Raw genomic sequence first — 19692 nt, 5'->3', positions numbered from 1 at the left:
AAAAGAAAAATTTCACACATAATTGCTACATTTAAAAATAATTTACTGTGAGTTTTTTCTGAAACCATGTATTTTGGCATGGACTGCCTCCACTTAAATCTATATCAAGTCAGCAGGCAAGTTTCTCAATAATCTAACAATCAGTTATTTGACCTGTCACTTCCCATCAAACCATAATTTTCCTATAGTACTTGCCTGTTTTCAGCCTCTGTTAATGTATTTTGCTGGCTTATAAAATACATAGTTATCTATTTTAGCTTTTCATACTAATGATTTCTTTTTATTTTCTCTAGGAGATAGACCTCCACATAATTGGATTTGACTTATAGAAGGGAAATCTACAGTCAATGGCCATTCTTGTCACACTGCTACTATGGAAAAGAGAATGGTCAATAGAAAGTGGTATAGTAAATCGTGATGATTAAAGATGTTGCTTCAACACCTTGGAAAAAAGTAGGAAATACCTGCTCTGTAAACATCTTCTTGAGCTCTTCTCAACAAGCTCACCTTTGAGCAATTGGAGGCATATTTTGCAATTGTAAGGTCTTTCTGAAGTGGATATACATACATTTTGCTGCCTGAAACAAGAGAAGTAGGCAACTAATGTGGGACCATGGCACCTCCCAGATGCACACGGCCAAGTTATGTTTGGAAAGCAGTGATGTCACGCTTAGTACATGGGGGAGCGGGAGCCTCATTGACTCTCTTTATGTTGGGATGTTTGCTTCAGGCTGCTCATGTGCTCTCACAAAAGTTGGATGATATGGACCCATTGGTGACTACCAATTTTGGCAAGATAAGAGGGATTAAGAAAGAACTAAATAATGAGATTTTGGGGCCTGTTATTCAGTTTCTCGGGGTTCCATATGCAGCCCCACCAACAGGAGAACATCGTTTTCAGCCTCCTGAACCACCCTCTCCCTGGTCAGATGTCAAGAATGCCACGCAGTTTGCTCCTGTGTGTCCCCAGAATATCATTGATGGAAGACTGCCAGAAGTCATGCTTCCTGTGTGGTTTACCAATAACTTGGATGTAGTTTCATCATATGTACAAGACCAGAGTGAAGACTGCCTGTACTTAAACATTTATGTCCCAACTGAGGATGGTGAGTTGACTGCAGAAAAAGACCAAGGAGATATATTTATAGTTTTATTTTCTATTCTAAGTGCTAACAGTATTAATTCATGTGTACTGGTAGTATGCATGGCTTTTCCTGTTGGCATGTAGACATATTTTACATGCGTGCATGCTGCTCTTTTTTCTTTCTGTGTGTCAGTGTATCTGTTATTTTTTTCCTGTGTTTACTCATTTTCTTTCCTCCACAGCACGTATATTTCGGTAGAAATGGGTTCCTAATTTCCATTTCCTACCAAATGACTTCTGAGAAGATGCATCAACATTTTCTCATTGCATGTGCAGGCTCAACAAAATGGGGATCTTTCGCACTCAGTAAATGCAGGAGCATTTAAGTTAGTGGTGTTGCATGTTCCGGCGGTCTGTGATGGAGCGCCATGTTATTTTCTAGTCTTCTATTCATTTTTCAGTAAAAAGAATATCCAAGGAATGTGCCAGAAAACCCGGCAAGAAAATATGTAGAAAAGGAGGTATGTATAAAAGTGGAAATAAAAAATGGGGGAAAAATCTTGGAGAGGAAGAACAAGACTCTCTCCTAACGGATGATTTGCTGATGCTGGAAAGTGGATGGTTAGGTGATATCTAGAATTTGGTGAAGCTTCTCAAAAAATGGAAAAGTGGTCAAAGCGCGCTCTGGCTGAGTAGATGACATCGCCAAGTAGATGACATTTGCCTTTGTGTGCTAGTTCTGGGAGTGTCAACAGAAGATGAATTTCTACTTTGAGTTTGCAGATAGAGGAGAAAATACTTAGGTTCTCATGTTGCCTGTAAGGACTCGAATCAATGCTGCTCTATCCAGTGGGCAGCTTTGATGTTTGAACTCTTCTACAGATACACGTTCATGTGCCTCATAGAATTGATCAGCTGAGCCGCAAACCTCATATTTTGCATGTTGTTTTTATCTCCTATTAAACTCCCTATGAAACTTTTCCTCATCAGGGTAAATTTGCCATAGCTGTTGAGCAGTTACCTTTACGAAACTGTGATGTTGCTTCTTAGGCAGTCTTTTTCCTTTCAGATACTTATCCAGAAAAGAATGAGATTTTGCAAATTTTATGCTGTATACAGAGTTAAAAGTACTCTAGCAATTTTATATTTATGTTAAACAATTCAAAACATAGAGAAGAACATGAATTAGAAGCTACAACTAAATCAACCTTCAAATCATCTTCTAGTGAGATTTAGCAAATGTGGACACTGACAGCTGCAAGCCTGCTTCTGAGTGTAGCTTGTCCACACTCGATTTTTATATAACATTCAGTAAATCACTCATAAGGAGTATGCTTTTCTACAGTGGTAAATCATCTAAGTGTTATTTTGACCTTCTCCATAACTTTGTAGAATTTCCAATCTTCATGCAGAAATCACATTAACATTCTAGTGTTATACAGTCTCTCTATGTGTTTCTAAACTTCTGGCTCGACTAAGATTTCATTACAACATCCTTGTGGGACAGGGAGTATCTAAACTGTTCTGTTATATTTAGGTTGTATCATATATAGGAGAGATTTCATATAACAAAATTGTCACCTGCAGATTACAGTCTGTATTATATTGACTTATTTTGCTCTATTTCTTTGGTATGCTTATAGAATGAGATTAAATCTTCCTTTTTCTTAATCGCTGGTATGATTTGGGCTAAAAGCATAGTGTAGTTAGCAAGATGGATATGGAGGCAACAAAGATGTTTTAAACGAGAACAAAAAATGCTTATTCTTAAACAGTTGAGAAGAGCTGGAGTAATTTATAAGCTTCCACAAATATGCAGTATTGCAGTTATTATTATGCAGCTTATCAAGTATGCATAATTAGCTAAGTGACTTTCCCCTCCTAGCACAAAGATGTTGATTCACAAAGTCATAAATAAAGATGTTGAAGAATGCAAAATGTAGCATAATGCATAAAAATATGTGTGATCAACAAAAAGATAAGGGCACCAAAAGGTAAGCTAGTGTGTGGGAAAGTGACCTTTTATCTCAACTAATTTCAAAACAAAAAATAATTGTTAGGAAACTAATTTCATTTTCTATTGTTGTTTCTACTTATAAGGAAGTTGGTAAGAGATATGTGTAGGCCATACATTTCACCTTGGCAACTATGAATTGACTCATAATTGGAACACAGACATCTCTATAGATGCTCATTTATACCACTGTGGCTTATAGTCCAAATTGTTTTTTTTTTACATCATTAGTTACCATTTTAAAAATTATTCTGGTTGTAATTTTAGTATAAACTATTATTGTTAAATAAGGTCTGGTCATTTATTAGCTGTTTTTGTTTCCTCAAAGTCTAAATAACAAACAGTTTAACTGCAATTTTCTATACAAGCAGTATTTTTTAAGTAAGCAGAAAAATGAGTGTAGAATTTGGTTTGCAAATAAAGTAGTGGAGTTTTGTAAAAGCAACGTTTTCTTTCATCTGTACCATGATGGTTATATTCTGATCACTTCAAGAAGTTGTATTAGAAATTATTTGATCTATTTAGCCATCTATGATGCATATGAAACAGAAATTCTTCAGAATTCCAAAGGTTTATAAATCAGGACTTGGGAACTGTAGCAACAGTTGTGTTGCCTCAGATAGATGGTAATGAAATTGTGGCTTCCTATTATTTACCTCACTTAAATTAAATGGTCACTTGCAAAGATAGACCCCTAAACCTGTGCTAAGTACACACCAAAATGTGAGTACTGTACTCAATCAGAAATGTTTTGTAATTGCCACTAGTACACACATATTATTGAAGGGAGCAATGAATGAAAAAAAGAACCTCTTCTCATGCAAATTGCCTTCAAGTAATTACAAAGAACAAAGTATTTTATGAACTTTGGTATGTGTAAAAGCAAGAAAACATTCTTTTTCCTCTGATACACACTATTCTGTAATTTTTAGAGGTCTTTTGCAATATATTACTGTGCATATTAAGGAAGAATGCACATGTTTATCCAGAGGCTGCTTCTTGTTTTAAAACAGAACCCAGTTGCACTTTTTCATCTCTCCTTACTTTTCCCATGATGGTTTTAGTCATATATAATTATTCTATAGATATTTCTTCAAGATTTATTCTTGCAAAATTTAAAGAAAGAATGCATTCTTAAAATGAAATTAATGCCACACTTGGACAAAGAGGAGATAACACGATAGAAACTAGAATTTGAGTATGGAAGACAGGCATTAACTTTTAGGCATTTGGCATAATTTGTTCACTTAATTGTCACAATAACTGTATCAGAATTCTGTCTTCCTATCTCTTTTGCAAATTAGGAAATCGATGTTGAGAAATTAGAAATGAAGACTTTTTACTGGGAGTAAATGGCACTGTCAAATGTGGCTTTAGTTATTGGTTAAATCGACAAATTTCCATTATGATGAATTATGTGCAAGATTTCTGAAGCAAAGGCATTATATCTCCATTCTTTCTCTGTCTCTTTCTTCTGTCTTTGTATATCGAGACATACCATTGTGTCTCCTTTGATGAATTGTCAATGTTTTAGTGAGGCTTAGTCATTACTTCCAATTGGGACCAGCCAAAGTTGTTATTTCCACTGACTTGCTCAGTACTTATTTAAATGAATACTGTTAATAGTGTATGATTTATATATTGAGATCTGGAACAAAATCTCAAAGTGTGTCCGTGGGTTGCCACCAAGGAGTAGTTTTAGTTTGTCTAAATTCCCCTTTGTTTCGCTCGGTTGCTCTCTTACAGGAGTTGCAAAAACAAAGAAACAAATAAATAAATGACAGGGAAGTGGTCAAATGGTAGATAGTAAAGAGGGATAGGGTGGCTAGGAAATCCACAAATTGATTGGATCATATAAACTCTAGAGTTGTGTGGCCTCATATATCCCCTGCATTGTAAGATGTTCATCACCTAGCTTTTCTAAGATGAATACACAGTTCAGTTTAATGTATTCTGTTATGAGACGTGTTAACCTTTCTTTTAAATTGAACACAATTTTTACTGTACAGAAGATTACTGTCTTTGTAGATGGTCCTGGTACAATTTCTTATACTTCGAGCATTTTGTTCTTGATTATCAAAAACATTTCAATTTTAGATGTTGTGTTTAATAGTCTCTTCCTTATCTAACTTGAATTCTACGCAAGAGCCATTTTCACAACTTTATATTATATTTGGTTGGTTGTTTAGCAACATAGGCATTCATTTTGCCCTGATTAAATATTACCACACTGACTGCTATCACTGTCAATGTGTTTAGGCTTCTAGAAGGAGACTATATTCCAGAATTTGCTTTCTTCTGGTTTATGCACTTCTTCTGCCTAATTTATTTATTGAGTAGTTAATATTATTCCAGAAGTAAGGGTTAACCAATGAAGAAAACAGGTGGAAAAATGTTTATTCTCTTAAAGCTTGTATTCTAGTACATGGAAACAGGTTTTGCAAACAATGAACACCTAATACATCTAAGGCAATGTACAAAAGGGTGCAACAAACAAAGAAGGGATTTTAGGAAGAAGGCAAAGTAAGTTTGACTAAGAAGGCCATGGAAATTTGCATTTTAGCAAAGGCCTAGAGGAGATGAGGTAGATACTTACGGAACAAGTAAAACAAAGCACTAGGACACAGGCTTTCAAGTGGAAGCCTTCACTGTATACTGAAGGAGTCATTGGTAGTATACCATAATGGGAACCAAAGGACAAAAAGTCACAAAAAGATATATGGTGACCAATCTCAACTTAAAATGACCACCCAGATATGTGGATAGTATGTTGGAGAAGACAAAGACATGAGAATAGTAGGAGGAGGCTGTTGTATCCCAGCTAAGACATGTGCATGGCTCACGGTCAAACCAGGATAGCAACAAGGACAATGATGTATTCTGCACAACTTTTGGCAATCAGATGTTTTCATCAGTTTGTTACGGGATCTGAAAGAAAAACAGAGCTAGTGAATATTTCTAAATTTTTGGTTTCATTCCTGAAAGAATGAGCTTGCCATCAACTAAGAAGGAAACAAGCAAAAGCTTGCAAAATAGGTTGCTAAGAGGCACATTGGAAAAGATGGTAAGTTTATTTTTTCCTGTGTCAAATTTGAGGTAACCCTTGTACATCCCATATACACATCAAGAATCCAGTTTCCTGAAGGAAGCTCACAAGAAAAGAGTAGGTAGAGACATGGGTTTTGGAGTCACTGTGATACACAAAATGAAGATTTTAAAGTGATGCGTTTAAGTGAGAATAAAATGGAGCAAATGAAGCTAGAGAACTGTAAAAGGACCTAAGGAGTAATCAATGGACTATCTTAACACTTAGATATCTGGGGGAAAGTAAAGGCAATGAAGACCGAAAAGAGGTTACTCATGAAAATATAGGTAAAGAAAAAGAAGAATCTTGTTGGTGTGGTTGAAATGATTGAAATGCTTTAAAGTAAACACAGTGATCAACTCTACTGAATAAATTGCTGTGCGATGTCATAGACCTTGCATACTGGAGTCAGCCTAAGAAAGATCGGGAGATTTGAGGCATTTGAGCTTTGATAATAATATAAATAGTTATCTTAAGAGCTTTTACTGTGAAAGAGAATAGAAAAAGATGAAGTAATGTGGGTAGCAGTTGTTTCATTACCGTGTTTTAAGATGAAAGATGTAGAGGAATATTTGCATATAACAAAAATGGTGCAATTAACAATGTAAGAGAAAGGTGATAGGATTGAGGAAGAAATATTCTTGAGTAGGTTTGCAAGATAAGATTCTCAACAACTTAGATATTTTGTACTAAGAAGAGCATGGGCAGACAATCTTAGACAACTTGTGACTGTATGTACCTCAGTAGACGTGGTACTGAGGTGCTGCTTTCGTATGATTGCTTCCAGTTTGTTTGTCATATTAAAGGGAAACGGACAAAGAATTAAGATTAGTGAGTTCTTAGGTTCTAGACATTTGACCACACTAATTTATTTAATATATTTGTAATGCTATGGGGATTATCTCCATGGTAAAGACACAGACCTGCAGTAGTAGGAGGTTGTGTATCTTGACCAAGTATTCATATTTTTGGCTGGCCAGCTTTATTTATTTTGAATGGACTATTTTAGAGCGTAGAAACTAAAACATCCAGAACAGTGCAAGGAAAACAGCAGCACAGACTATTTGGGATTCCAGATCAAACAGAAAATTAAATTGGTGGTCAAATTGTTAATAGAAAAGTCACTACTCATTGGAATAATTATAATGATTCCTTCATTTGAGGTTGGAAGATGAATGGCAAATCAGATTAGACCAGACTTTAAATTTGAATCAGTGGTTGAGAACATATGTGGTTCAGTCCTCTAAGCAGTTAAGTCAGAACTCTGAAGCAAAGTAGACCTAAGGCGCTGAAAAGTTTTAAAAGAAAACATTCATTTTTTTCATCGTTTACTGACAGGCAGAGAGTCTTCTGAGGCAGATGATTAAAAGACCATTAGAGTTGCCTAACTCGATTTTTCCAGAAAATAAATACTTTTTATTTTACAGAAACTGAGATTGAAGTTGAAAACATTTAAGATGTATGCCTCTGGTAACAAAAAGAGTTATGTGGTAATATGAATCCTTTGTAGAAAATGCTGTTCTTTCTCCTCTCCATTGTTTTTTCATTTATTCCTGTATTATTTTCACACATAGCCCATGCCATTAATTCACTAATTATGATGCCATCTTGGCTTTAAATGATGTTGTATTATCATTACCGATTTTGTAAAAATATCCTTTATCTTGCAGTTTCTCTGTAAATACTCTTCTTGCTCTTCCTTTTCCCAATGGTGGTGATATTTACAAACCCGGTTCAGGACATGACCTCTTTCCAAAATGTCATGGTAAAAGTAGAGTTTAGCCTGATGGCTCAGAAGTTGCTTAAGACGCCGATGTCATCAGAGTACCTGGGTTCCAATACTGGCTACAGTTTCCAGCCTGGCAGATAGCAGTGATGGCTCAAACTTTGGCCCCGGTCCAATCCCGCCCCTTGGGCAAGAATGCTGTCACTCTGCCTCTCATAGATTTTTGGTTGTTTTGTTTTATTTTGTCTTTACTTTTAACCAGGCCAAATATAGATTTCCTAGTTACAGTCACACAAGCAGTCTGGGTTTGATCATCCTGTTGTCTATACCAGTTGTAGAAGTGTATTTTCCAATCATAAGTCTTTGAATAATGAGATAAAACCAGACAGGTTATTTTATAGAATTCTACTATGTCCATTTCCTAGAGCAGGTTAGGGCCAGGCATTTAGGGCCCAGGACAAGCAAACCTAGATTCTAACAAGTCAGAGAACAATCTGAGACTGTTTGTGAATTTATGTCTCCTTTACTCATGGTGGCAGTAAGAAATGCACAAGTCACAGCCAATTGTATCCAGTGTCTATGGGGCCAAAGGAAATAGTTTGTGGTCATGGTTAGGTACACATAGAGACACCCACTTGCATCCAAACACAGCCATACAGTCACATCCATCAGTAGCTGCATTTACCAAATACATGGTCAACCTTACTCTCCCAGTTGTTTATAAGTGTTTTCAGAAAACAGAGGCCTGGAGCCAAATGGTTACATAACAGGTCTGTGGGCAGCTTAGCCAAGCTGGTGGGCTTGTTGGTTACAATGATACTGGTTACCATAGATGCAATAGAGATACAGGAGAACAGTGATAAGGAGGCAAGGACAAAAGGCATAGGAATTTGAAAACTTCATCTTCCTAAGCTCATCTATTCAGCAACAGCCCCAACAGAGGAGCAGAAACTGTGGATCCAACACAGTAGTGATCTATTCTCACAGGTTACACAGTTAAAACATCTGAAATCCAGGAGGAGGCAGGGTTGTTTCCTTCTGCAGGCCCTCAGGAAGGACCTTCCTACCTCTTCTTGGCTTCAGCCGAGTACCAGCAGTCTTTCCTGGCATTTGGTTTATCAGCACATCCCTTCCTTCTCTACCTCTGTCTCCCAGGGTCGTCTTCTCTTTGTGTTTTCCTCTCTGTGTCTTCACATAGTCTTCCTATAGGATGCCAGATTTTAATTTAGGGCCCGCTGTAATTCATTACAGCCTCATTTTAATTACATTTGCTAAAAGCCTGTTAACTTGTCACTGTATCAATTGTGTGGATTGCTATAATAAAACATCACAAACTGTGGCTTAAACTACAGAATTTTTTTTTCCTGTGAGAGGTGGAGAAGGGGTGGTCAATAATTTTAGTTACAGACCTGATAACAGAGATTTCTTTTTATTTATTTATTTATTTATTAATTACATTGCATTATGTGACACATTTTTTTTTTTATGCACTGGAATTCCCCCCGCCCCTCCATAAACCCTCCCCCCCCACGGCGGATTGCTCCACCTTGCTGCATTTCCATAGTTCAAATTCAGTTGAGATTCTTTCATTGGAGGTTTTGACCAATCATAAAGTCCAGCATCTTATTGTCCTGGTAAGTTCAATGGCTTCTTGGTGAGACCATCTCTGGTCTGAAGGTGGAACCAGCAGAGTATCATCCCAATCAAGTAAAAAACCCAACATAATAGTTACAACCATTTACAACATTATGGCATTAATTGACGTGGTATTGATTAACCAATATGTTACTAGGGAAATGCAGGTTCTCAACCGAAACCTGTGACTTCCTCATAGACATTTCAATTTTGGTTTATATTCAACCACGTTCCATATACCTTAAAATGGCTATAGATTGCTATTCAGCTGTCTCTTGTCTATTTCAATGTTAGTATTTAGCATTTTATAGCATTGAAGCATGATTTTGCTAAACCTGGTTGTTTTTCGGGTAGTCTAACTCTATCACTTTAACAGGACCAATGTCAACAGTTTAGGAGAACTTTTTTTTGGGGGGGGGTATGCAGAGAAATCTTCAACACCCCAGAGAGGAGTAACTGATCTTTGTGTCCCACCCAGTGAGTTATAAGTACATCCCGGCTGGCCGCTTCCTGTCTGTTTCTAAGCATTCCTAGTTGTTCTCTATCTATTCTAGTTTGTTTGTTCATATGTTTGTTTGTTATGAGGGGTTTCTGGAGCAATCCTGATGGTCCTTACAAAAGAGGGTGGGGACCCAAAGTTGGAAGCAGGCAAGGGCCAGAGAAAGCTCCTCTCCCTAGTTCCGAAGGAAGTTTACTGTTCTTCTGTTTCAACGGACTGCTCAGGGATCTTGGTTGTCGTTCTGATGACCCTGGATCCTGCAAGGCAGGAATTGGGCTTCTTCCATCCCACATTGTAGGTCCAAATGGGGATGGGTGACCTCAGAGTTCTTGGCCTCTGAAGGCACTCCTTTTCCCCCGTGGTCTCCTTGGCAGTAGGGATGTAGTCCTCCATGGTCGTACTGAAAGTCCTTGGTGAGGCTCCGGGAGTCTTCAGGGTTGGGATACAAGCCTCCTCCTGTCCACCTGCTACACTCAATAACAGAGATTTCAATGATTGAGCAGGAGAAGCTGATCTATTTTTCTATCCTTGGCTCATGGTTGGTCACCTCACTATATCACTTCTCATGCTGTTCTCCCTTTATTTTTGAGGTCTGTTTTCAATTTATCCTCACTTCCTTTTTTTTTTTTAATAAGGATATCAGCAAAATTACATTGGATCCCAACCTAAATGGTTTCACATTCATTCATTAAAACTCTATTTTCAAATAAAGTTTTATCCTTGGACACTTGGATTAGGATATTAACATATGAATTTAACCTAGAACAGCTACATTCTCAGGATTCATATGGATGTACATGCTCTGCACCTCCAAGGAATCTTTTTCTTCTAAATATCAGAATGATCTCATAATATCTGCTTTTCAGTCTGAAAAACTGTTGATACCGTTGTTGTATGATTTATCAAAGACCATATGAATGTTTGGGGCAGTGAGTCTTCATTCAACTGAAGACTCCAATTCCACGTGCTGACTGCCTGTACTATCAGGGGGCCTCCTGCAGCTATGGATTTTCTCTGCTTCCTCGAGAAGTTTCATTAGTTTGTTTTCAAATATTTTCTGTAAAAAGATAGGGTAGTATGCATTAGTCCCTATGCTTTTAAATATATAAGTGTTTGTGTAGGAAAAAAAGATCCCATTTTCTTTATATTTCTTGAATTTCAAACAACATATCCAGATGGTTGCTTACATGCAAACATGGTTTTGGTTAAAATTAAGATCCCTGCAATTTAAAACTAGTTACATTGATTTCCAAGTCCATCTTACTTGTCATGTTTAGGCAATTGGACAAAATTATTTTACAATAATTTTTAATTTGGGATGTATTTCTCTGTTTACTGTAATCCTCTTCATCTGTTAGCTTTGTAATGGTACCATTAGAACAATTTAATTATAGCAGTAATTTTCATTAAAGCATGTACAGTGTTGAAAAAATCATATTTAAACCATGACAAAAATGAATCTCAAAAGAAGCTGAAGTCATTGGAGTCCTAATTATTATTTTCAGAAACAGATTAGCCAACAACAACTCTAATTTTCTGCTTCCTTCTCTAGGACTGGAGAAGTAGTCTTTATTCTGTTCCTCCTTTCCTTAAGGCCACATCTTTGTGTAGTTATGACACTCAAGAAGTCTGGTATTGTCTCCTGAGCTTGGATAACACAACATTCCTTCCTTTCTTCTTTTTCTCTCATAGTTGAGATCTCATTCAGTTTTTCTTCTGACCATTGGATCTCCCTTCCTATATTCTTTGTGGTCTTCCATGACGACAGGAGGGCACAGAGGGATACATGTGAATTAGCACGAGGAAGGCGCTGTAATGATCTTGTAGTGTTGGTAACATTACAAAACCCTGCCAAGGAGACATAAATGTAGCTACTTCCAGGAAAGGAAGAACAAATATATGTTCTTTTATATCTGCGTGCTTACTCAACACACACATGTGCTCTGTGGCCTGCACCTGTAGGTCTCCCATGAACAGGTATGTTCCCTGGAGGACAGTCTCTAGGAAGAAAAATGTCAACAGCCAGTTCCAGTTCTTCTCTCGCTAAATTCTCCCCAGCTTCCTCCCCTCACCAGCATTTCTGGCAATGAGCAGTTCAGGGCTCAGTGTGCAGCCCCCAGGTCGCATAAAGAATTATTGGTGACATTGGTCAGGTTTATCAGGCAGGCAGAAGCTGAGATTTCTGAACTACCAGTGCGTCTCCTACCCAAATCTCCGCAAGCCCAGACTCATTGCATACCTGAGCCCAACAGGACTGCTAGCTCTTGTCCTCACCCATGCCATGTGGAAACCACTCCAACAAGGCAGATCTCTTCACTTCTATTTCTTTAAAGGGAACTTCATTGCTTTTCAAAAAAAGAAGAAAAGCTTTGAAATTTATTTAGGGAATGAGCTTCACTTCAATCAAAACTGTAATGTTCATGAATTTGAATTCTGAGAAAATTTCCTACGCAAAGACTGCTTAAAATGATTCATATCCCAATTAATTCTAAAACGACTTTCCTATTTTTCCTGTTTTCATTTTACGAACACCTATGCAGGTTGGAAAGGGCCTGTATAAGAGAAAAGGCACTGTCAAGCCTCGCGGAAGGCCCTGTGAGCCTCAGATGCTCATAAGGTGGGAGCGTGACTCTCACATACAGGTGTTCATCTTCTTTAGTGAGAATTCTGCTGTTCAAGGTTGAAGTTGCTCACCTCTGGATGTGTCCTAAAAGCTGTTTCCAGTGTGGTGTGGTATGGCTGAGAACGTCTGTCTTTTGGCCAGAATCAGTTGAGGGGCTGGTGTGCTGTGAGGCACCGCTTTAGGTTCAGTGAGCAGAAGGCGTTTTCTGACCTCAGGCAGCTTCCCTTGCAAGGACCATCTGCCAGGAGCAGGAAATGGGATATTTTGGTCATGTCTGATTCAATATTGCTAAGCAAATGCAAGTCTGATAAGTGTTAAAAATCTCAAAACCAAACGAGGGAGTAACTGCTTTTCCACAAAAGAAGAAAAACAGGTAATGATGGTAATATTTGGCACTGTGTTCACCATCATAAAACCTTTAATTAAATCCTTAAATGTGTATGGAGTACAAAATATGCACATCAGAATAAAACACATCAGGCATAACCAAAACTGTAATTATATCAGTCCCATTACCTGGGCTCACTTTGGCTGCTCTGCCAAAAACCAGGGCTTAAAACTTTCTATCCACTTTGTTTAAATCAATAATTTGTGTGATTTTTTTTTAAGGCCTGTTCTGTACCTATACAAATTTCTTTAATGCTTAGGAGTGCTTTGCCTACTGATTCAACAGCTGCTGGATGACTAGGTTACATACTGTTATTTCCAGAGGTAAATTAACAGCTGCTGTGCTCAGTTCTTCTCTCAGAATTTTGTTGAGCATCTCTTCTGTGGACCCTGGAGATACTGAAGCCAAAATGCAATAGAGGGCTGCCGTCCAGAGACCTCATAATCTCATGAGGGAGACAGAAACAGGAAGAGGAAGCAGTGATGTTCTAAAAACCCCAAGGAAGCAGGCAGACGAGGGTAATAATGACACCTAGGAGAGGTGCCTAAGTTTTCAGATCTTTTGCCAGGAAAGTTGTCCTTGACCTGAATCCATAAAAATGAATGGTCTTGCAGCACGTGGCATGGGGGGCTACAGTCTGTGTGACCATACTGCCAAGGAAGTCATCAATGGGTTGAGAATAAAATATTATGCACTGTTTATTTACCGTATTTGCTTATGTATGTTTAAACATTTCTCTTTTCTGCTCAGACTCTGTTGTCTCCTAGAACTCTGTTTGCCCATCTTTAGGAACATGACTTCGTACTCCTGAAGTGCTGGGGCTGATCTCGCAAGAGATGGGAATCAGAACACTCACGTGACATGCAAACAAACACATCAAACTTGTTGGTGAAATCAAATAGGAGCAAAGTGGCAATGTCTGCTATGAATATCCCATGGCAAGTCATACGCACAGACTCTGTTAATACAAAAAGGGGGATTTTTCGATTTTCACTCTCAATGATAGGCTGATGAAGGAAGAGCTACCCTTCAACTAAGTGAGGTACCTTCTAAATAAGGAACTTGAGGAGCCAAAGCCTCCCTGTGAGGTTGTCTGTCACCATGGCCAGAGCCACTGCTCACCCGCATGCTCAGCAACATGCACGCACTCTGTCTCCACTCCAGGTCATGTCTCTCCTTTTCCTCCTGTTTTCTCCCATGATTTAAAGACTTCCTCATTTGTTCTCTCGACTGCTGTAATTGCCTCTGGGAGGTGATCCTGTTTCAATTCCGGTTTCTGTAATCTTTTGCATACCTACCAGACTGTATGATTTTTGACTTTAAACTCTCTACGCTGGTATACAAAACATGTCGTTGGAGAAAGCCTTATCTCCCACCACCTGCGTTTCTATGGGTAACACGACACCTGCCCTTGTTCCTTACCAGAATAAATGCTGTTCCTTTCTGGCATGTAATCCCTCTTTGTTTATGGTGAAGTGCTCCCAAATGAAGAAAATTTCAAAGCCAACATCAGAGTCCTTAACTAAGAAATAACCATGTTCAGTGGTTCAGGCTCTGACAGATAGAACCTGGACTCTGTCTCAGGGACCCTTGAGGCTGAGTGGCTGCCAACAGCCAAGGCTCTTGGCTCGCTGCCTGTGCATGTGACTGCCAGCCGTATTGCCTCTTACTGAATTTATATTTTAATACAGGACTCCGGCAACACATTTGTGTAATAGGAGCACAAAGAATGATTTTCCATTTCTAGGCCAGAAGTTTCATTTTCCCTTTCCACCTTCTATTTTAATTTCCTTTTACTCTCACCCAATCCTGATTTCCCTCTCATAGCAAATATATCTTACCTTCGAATGCCTTTTTTCTTGTTTTACCATTTACCTCTTGATAGTACTTTTTGCCACTATTTCCTCTGAGACATTTTATTTGAGGTTATAGAAGAAGCAGAGCATGAGTATTGCACACTGTGATCTAAGAAGAGGTCTAGCTGGATTTATTTCAAAGGTTTGCTGTAGAGCCTAAAATAGTTCTTTCAGTGACCAATGCCTGGGATCTCATTCATTACTATTTGACCTCCCGTTGATTAATGTCGCTATGAAAATGTGACTGCGTTCAGTGTTATTTTGCTTTTTCCTTAGTAGATATGAGCACCTCTAAGCTTCCCCAGGAAAAGCCAGAAATCATGATACAATGGAAAACTAGGGAGTGAGAATCTATTGCATGCATGGAACAGAATTTTTAGAACTTGGGGTTGCCTAATGAATGGTTGAGAGGTCAAACAGCAGTGTGTGTATGCAGATAACGGGCATGCTTAGATCACTGAGATAGACGGACAGGTGGCTTCTCTAGTGGATGATGGATTGTGAACCCTTAAAAACTGACAGCCGAGAGGAGGAGCAATAAAGCATAAGCCTAAGGAGGTGCTGAATGCGGTTCATTGACTGAAACAGTTAAACTAACAGCAGACCTTAGCAGAAGTTAAGGAATAAGGGGTGTATGGGAATTCATACTTTCTCACAGGTTATGTAAATTCAAAATCAGTAATAAAAAGAAATAAATTCGATAGCAAGATCTCTATCTCAGAGCACACTCCAGAGCTAACTGAAGAGTGTTAGGACCGTGACAGGACCATTTCTCAGGTGATGCCGGAGCTCAGAAGGGCCCTACAGTAGGCTAAGGGGTCTCGTGTCACCTCTTCAAAGGTATACTATATTTTGGAGAAGGGATTGTGTATTTTTGTTTTGCACTTTTCCTCATTCTACAGCTAATCATGCTCCCTGATTTTCCTGAAGTTTTCCATTTTCAGCATGCTGACAGTTGCTCACATAATTCTGAAACTGTAGGAAAGAACCCATTTGTGCATGCTGCTCAGTTAGATTAAAGTTCAACCAAAATGTTATAGTCATTTGTGTCCATATTTCAGTTACTTTTGTACTCAAGGGCAACAATGAAAAGGGAGGGGATGATATAATCTGGTGAAATACAGGCCTCTTATTATTATTCTGTTATGCATTTGTTCATTCTCCTTAGTATTGACATCTGCTAAGTCTTGGGGACTGTGCTAGGCTGTGAAAGCAGAAATAACAGGATGTGATCATTTTCTATGAAATCAATTGAGGAACAACCAAAACTGTTCTTACAGTAGCTCATGCCTGCCAGAAGTTAGACACTGTTTTCAGGAACTGAAATGCTAACATCACCCTCACAACAAACCTATGAGACAATTACACTACGATGCCAACATGATTGAAGAAAACCATGAAGCACAGAGAAGTCACTTCAGGTGCATCGGGCTATGGTTCCACAGCCACAAAGAGGCAGAGCTGGGGTTCAAAGCCTTCTAGTCTTTCTCTACCTGCTGTGCCTTCAGTCACTCAGTGTAAAAAGTAATAGAGGTCCTATGAGTGATGGAAGTAAAGTTTATGTATGGTAAGATAATACATGAAAGATAGATTGGCCAGTTCTCTTTTAAAAGAGAAATGGTGAGAACATGCTCCATGATAATATTCATGCTTGCAATTAACTGTGACACAATAGGCAGTGGAACAGCCACTGAGAATAGGGACACACAAGGATAAGGAGGAGTGGACTCCATTGTGTAATCAAAAGGTACAATTGAGATATGACTGGAATAGGCAACATCCAGTCCTCCATGTCTGAGAGGCTTGGAGTTGTTGTGAATGTGATAGTTCACTATTGAGGGATATAAACCAAAACTTGCAGAATCAAAAAATCCTTTTTTTTTGGTCTCTAACAGTGATACAAATGATGAGAATACAGAAACTAACTAGAATTCAATAACATGGCCAGGCATTATAGCACTCTGGAGTAAGTCACAAATTGGGATATCCAGATTGCATTGGAGTGCCTGAGTTCAAATCCTGTTCCCATTTATAAACCAGGATCCTGGTAACATAAATACTGGGAGATAGTGGATGACAGCTCAAGTACTTAAGTTACTATCCTCACATCAGAGTCCTAGATTGAGTTCCTGGCTCATAACCAACTTTCACTTAGCTCAGCCATACCTGTTATGGGCTTTTATTTTTTTCTACTTGGAAAGATTTTTATTGTTTAAATCATAAATACACTTTGGATTTTTTTTTTCCATTTTCCAATGTCTTTTTTTTTTTTTTAGTTAATTTTATGACACAGTTTCATAGGCTGTGGGATTTCCCCCAACCCCTCTCTAAGCTCTCCTCCCATATTGAATTCCTCCATATTGTTACAGTAGTATAGTTCATATCCAGTCATGATTCCTTCACTGCAGGCATGAACCATGCATAGAGTCCAGCATCTTATTGTCCAGATAAATTCAACAGTTTCATTGGGAGACCATCCTTGATCTGAGAGTAGAGCTGGCATAATATCATCCCCTCCAATGAAAAACCACTACACGACTTCAACAACAATTTACAACATCATGAAGTTAATTGACATGGTATTGAGTGACCAATATGTTAGAAAATGCAAGTTCTTAACCACATCCTATAACTACTTCATTGACATCTCAATTTTAGTATATATGCAACTGGCTATTATAATCCTTAAAATGGTTATAGGGTACTATTCAGCTGTCTCATGTCTATTTTCATTTTTATATTTAGCAACTTACATATTCAAGTGTGATTTTTACTGAACTTTGCAAATTTTAGTATGGTCCATACAGGTTTATAAGTCTAACAACCCATATGTTAACGATTGAGGCACAGAACACTTTTAGGAGGGGTGTGCAGAGAAATCTTCAGTACCTTAGTAAGGAGTAACTGATCTTTGTGTCCTACATAGTGAGGTATATGGGAGTCCAAACTGACCCTTTCCTGTCTGTGATAAGCTATCCTTATTGGTCTCTGTCTATCTGATCGAATTTTGAGCAGTGAATCAGTGGATGGGTGATTTCTCCTTCTCTCCCCAACCCCCTCTCTGTGTGCCTCCAATGTTTTTTCCCTTCTCCCATTCAAATGAATAAAAGGCTTACAAAAACAAAGTGATAATGGGATCTTGCCTAAGGCAATTACCGTGAGCTAGAAAGGAGAAAGTGAAAGGTAAGGGATGTTTTTTTGCAACAACATAGTTTCAAGATGGCCTTTGTTAAAGCAGGCTGAAGAGGCCAGGCAGTTTCAGGACTCTTGATGGTTTACTGCCACCCCCTTTCTTGTTGACCTTCTGCCCTTCCTCTACTGTTCTTGCTGACTTGGCTTCTTTATTAGGACTGGAGAGGGAAAACAGGGGAATGAATTAGAATAAGAATCAACAACAAAAAAAAAAAGTAAGGAAGAAAAGGATGGAAAAACTTCAGAAAACAAACAGAATGGTGGCATGGAATACTGAACAGATGCTTAACTCCTGTTTGCCAGATAACAGGTAAATTCTTGAAAATAATGCTAAATGTCGGGATGTATTCTACTGAGCTATATTTTAAAAGAATAGGAGTTGGTAGTATGATGAATATGTCAGAACAGGAGAGAAATAGAAAACAAAACAATGACAGTGAACATTGTAATGTACCTTTAGTCGGGGCACCCTAGAAAATGAGAACACACATAGACAGGAAATCACGAACTATTGACAACAAAGGAAAATCACTTGGTTCATTTTCAAAAGAACAGGCAGGTGCATAATTTATGTAGATTTGTATTAATGACTAGACAAATGAATGTAATTTTTCAGAACACTAATAACTCAGAGAATACCCATGGTTTGAATTTGTTGTGTGTTAGGCTTCACGATAGCAGTTGAACTAATAACCTAATTTGTGCAAAATAGTGGCAAATGTAGACATTTCAATATGTACTTGAATCACAATGGAAAGGAAAACTACAGATGCATATGCTTAATAATCCAAGAACGGTCATTTGGAGAAGATGGGAAAAATATCATAGATCTTCATAAGAATGCAGCTACTTACCAGATTGGGGAGAATGAGAAAAGCTGCTTAAAGGACTGATACTTTGCATCAGCTTTACAAGCATGCGTAGAGCTTCAGCAGGTAGGGATGTGAGGTGGTCCTTTCACTTTTAAGGCAAAGGCATTAGTCAAGTGTAGTGCATGTAGGTGTTCAGTTAACTAGATCCTAGGAATTGTGGTGTAGCAAGATGTAAAATTGCCTTGAAGGTCGCAAGGAGGACTCTTAGCATAAACAAGTATTCCCTGAGGTGATTTGGGCAAAGAGTGATGATAAAGAGGTGTGGTTTCTGCAGGGGGTGGGCAATGATGGGCACAGCGAAGAACTGATGACAGGAAACGGGGCAACATGGGAGGTGTTGGCCTAACAGATGATGTACATCATAATTCACAGTGGCAATGAAAAGATGATGAATCGGAGAGAGATTTCAGAGCAGAGATGAGCGGAACTAGAACATGGCTGGTGCAGGAGTTGAGAGCGAGCAATAAGGCTTTGGCAAGATTAACAATGGATTGGAGCCAGAATAGCTGGGAGGAAGATGATGCTGTTAATGAATCATATTTCACATCTGTTCCAGCATGGATGAACTTTTAACATTTTTAGCAAAATGTATACTGTGAATGAATTTACCATTCTTGCAGTTGTTGTTGTTTTGTGTTTAAGAGTAAATTTTTTTTATTTGAAAATCAGAATTAGAAGGTGAGACAGATCTTCTATCTGCAGATTCACTCTCCAAAAG

The 19692-nt window shown here is 38.3% G+C and overlaps 1 protein-coding gene across 1 annotated transcript in view; it reads left to right on the top strand.

The window, feature by feature from the left end:
• Positions 1-293: 293 nt before the first annotated feature.
• Positions 294-19692, top strand: part of NLGN1 (neuroligin 1) — a 691248-nt gene continuing 671849 nt past the window's right edge. The window contains exon 1 of the mRNA XM_004591291.2: positions 294-1106. Within this exon, the coding sequence (XP_004591348.2) occupies positions 614-1106 (493 nt within the window). The 5' untranslated portion in view covers positions 294-613. The remainder of the gene's footprint in view (positions 1107-19692) is intronic.

This window comes from Ochotona princeps, chromosome 3, assembly GCF_030435755.1.
Source record: "Ochotona princeps isolate mOchPri1 chromosome 3, mOchPri1.hap1, whole genome shotgun sequence".
Taxonomy (NCBI): domain Eukaryota; kingdom Metazoa; phylum Chordata; class Mammalia; order Lagomorpha; family Ochotonidae; genus Ochotona; species Ochotona princeps.
Note: the sequence above shows the minus strand (reverse complement) of the source record. Positions and strands in the feature narration are given on the sequence as shown.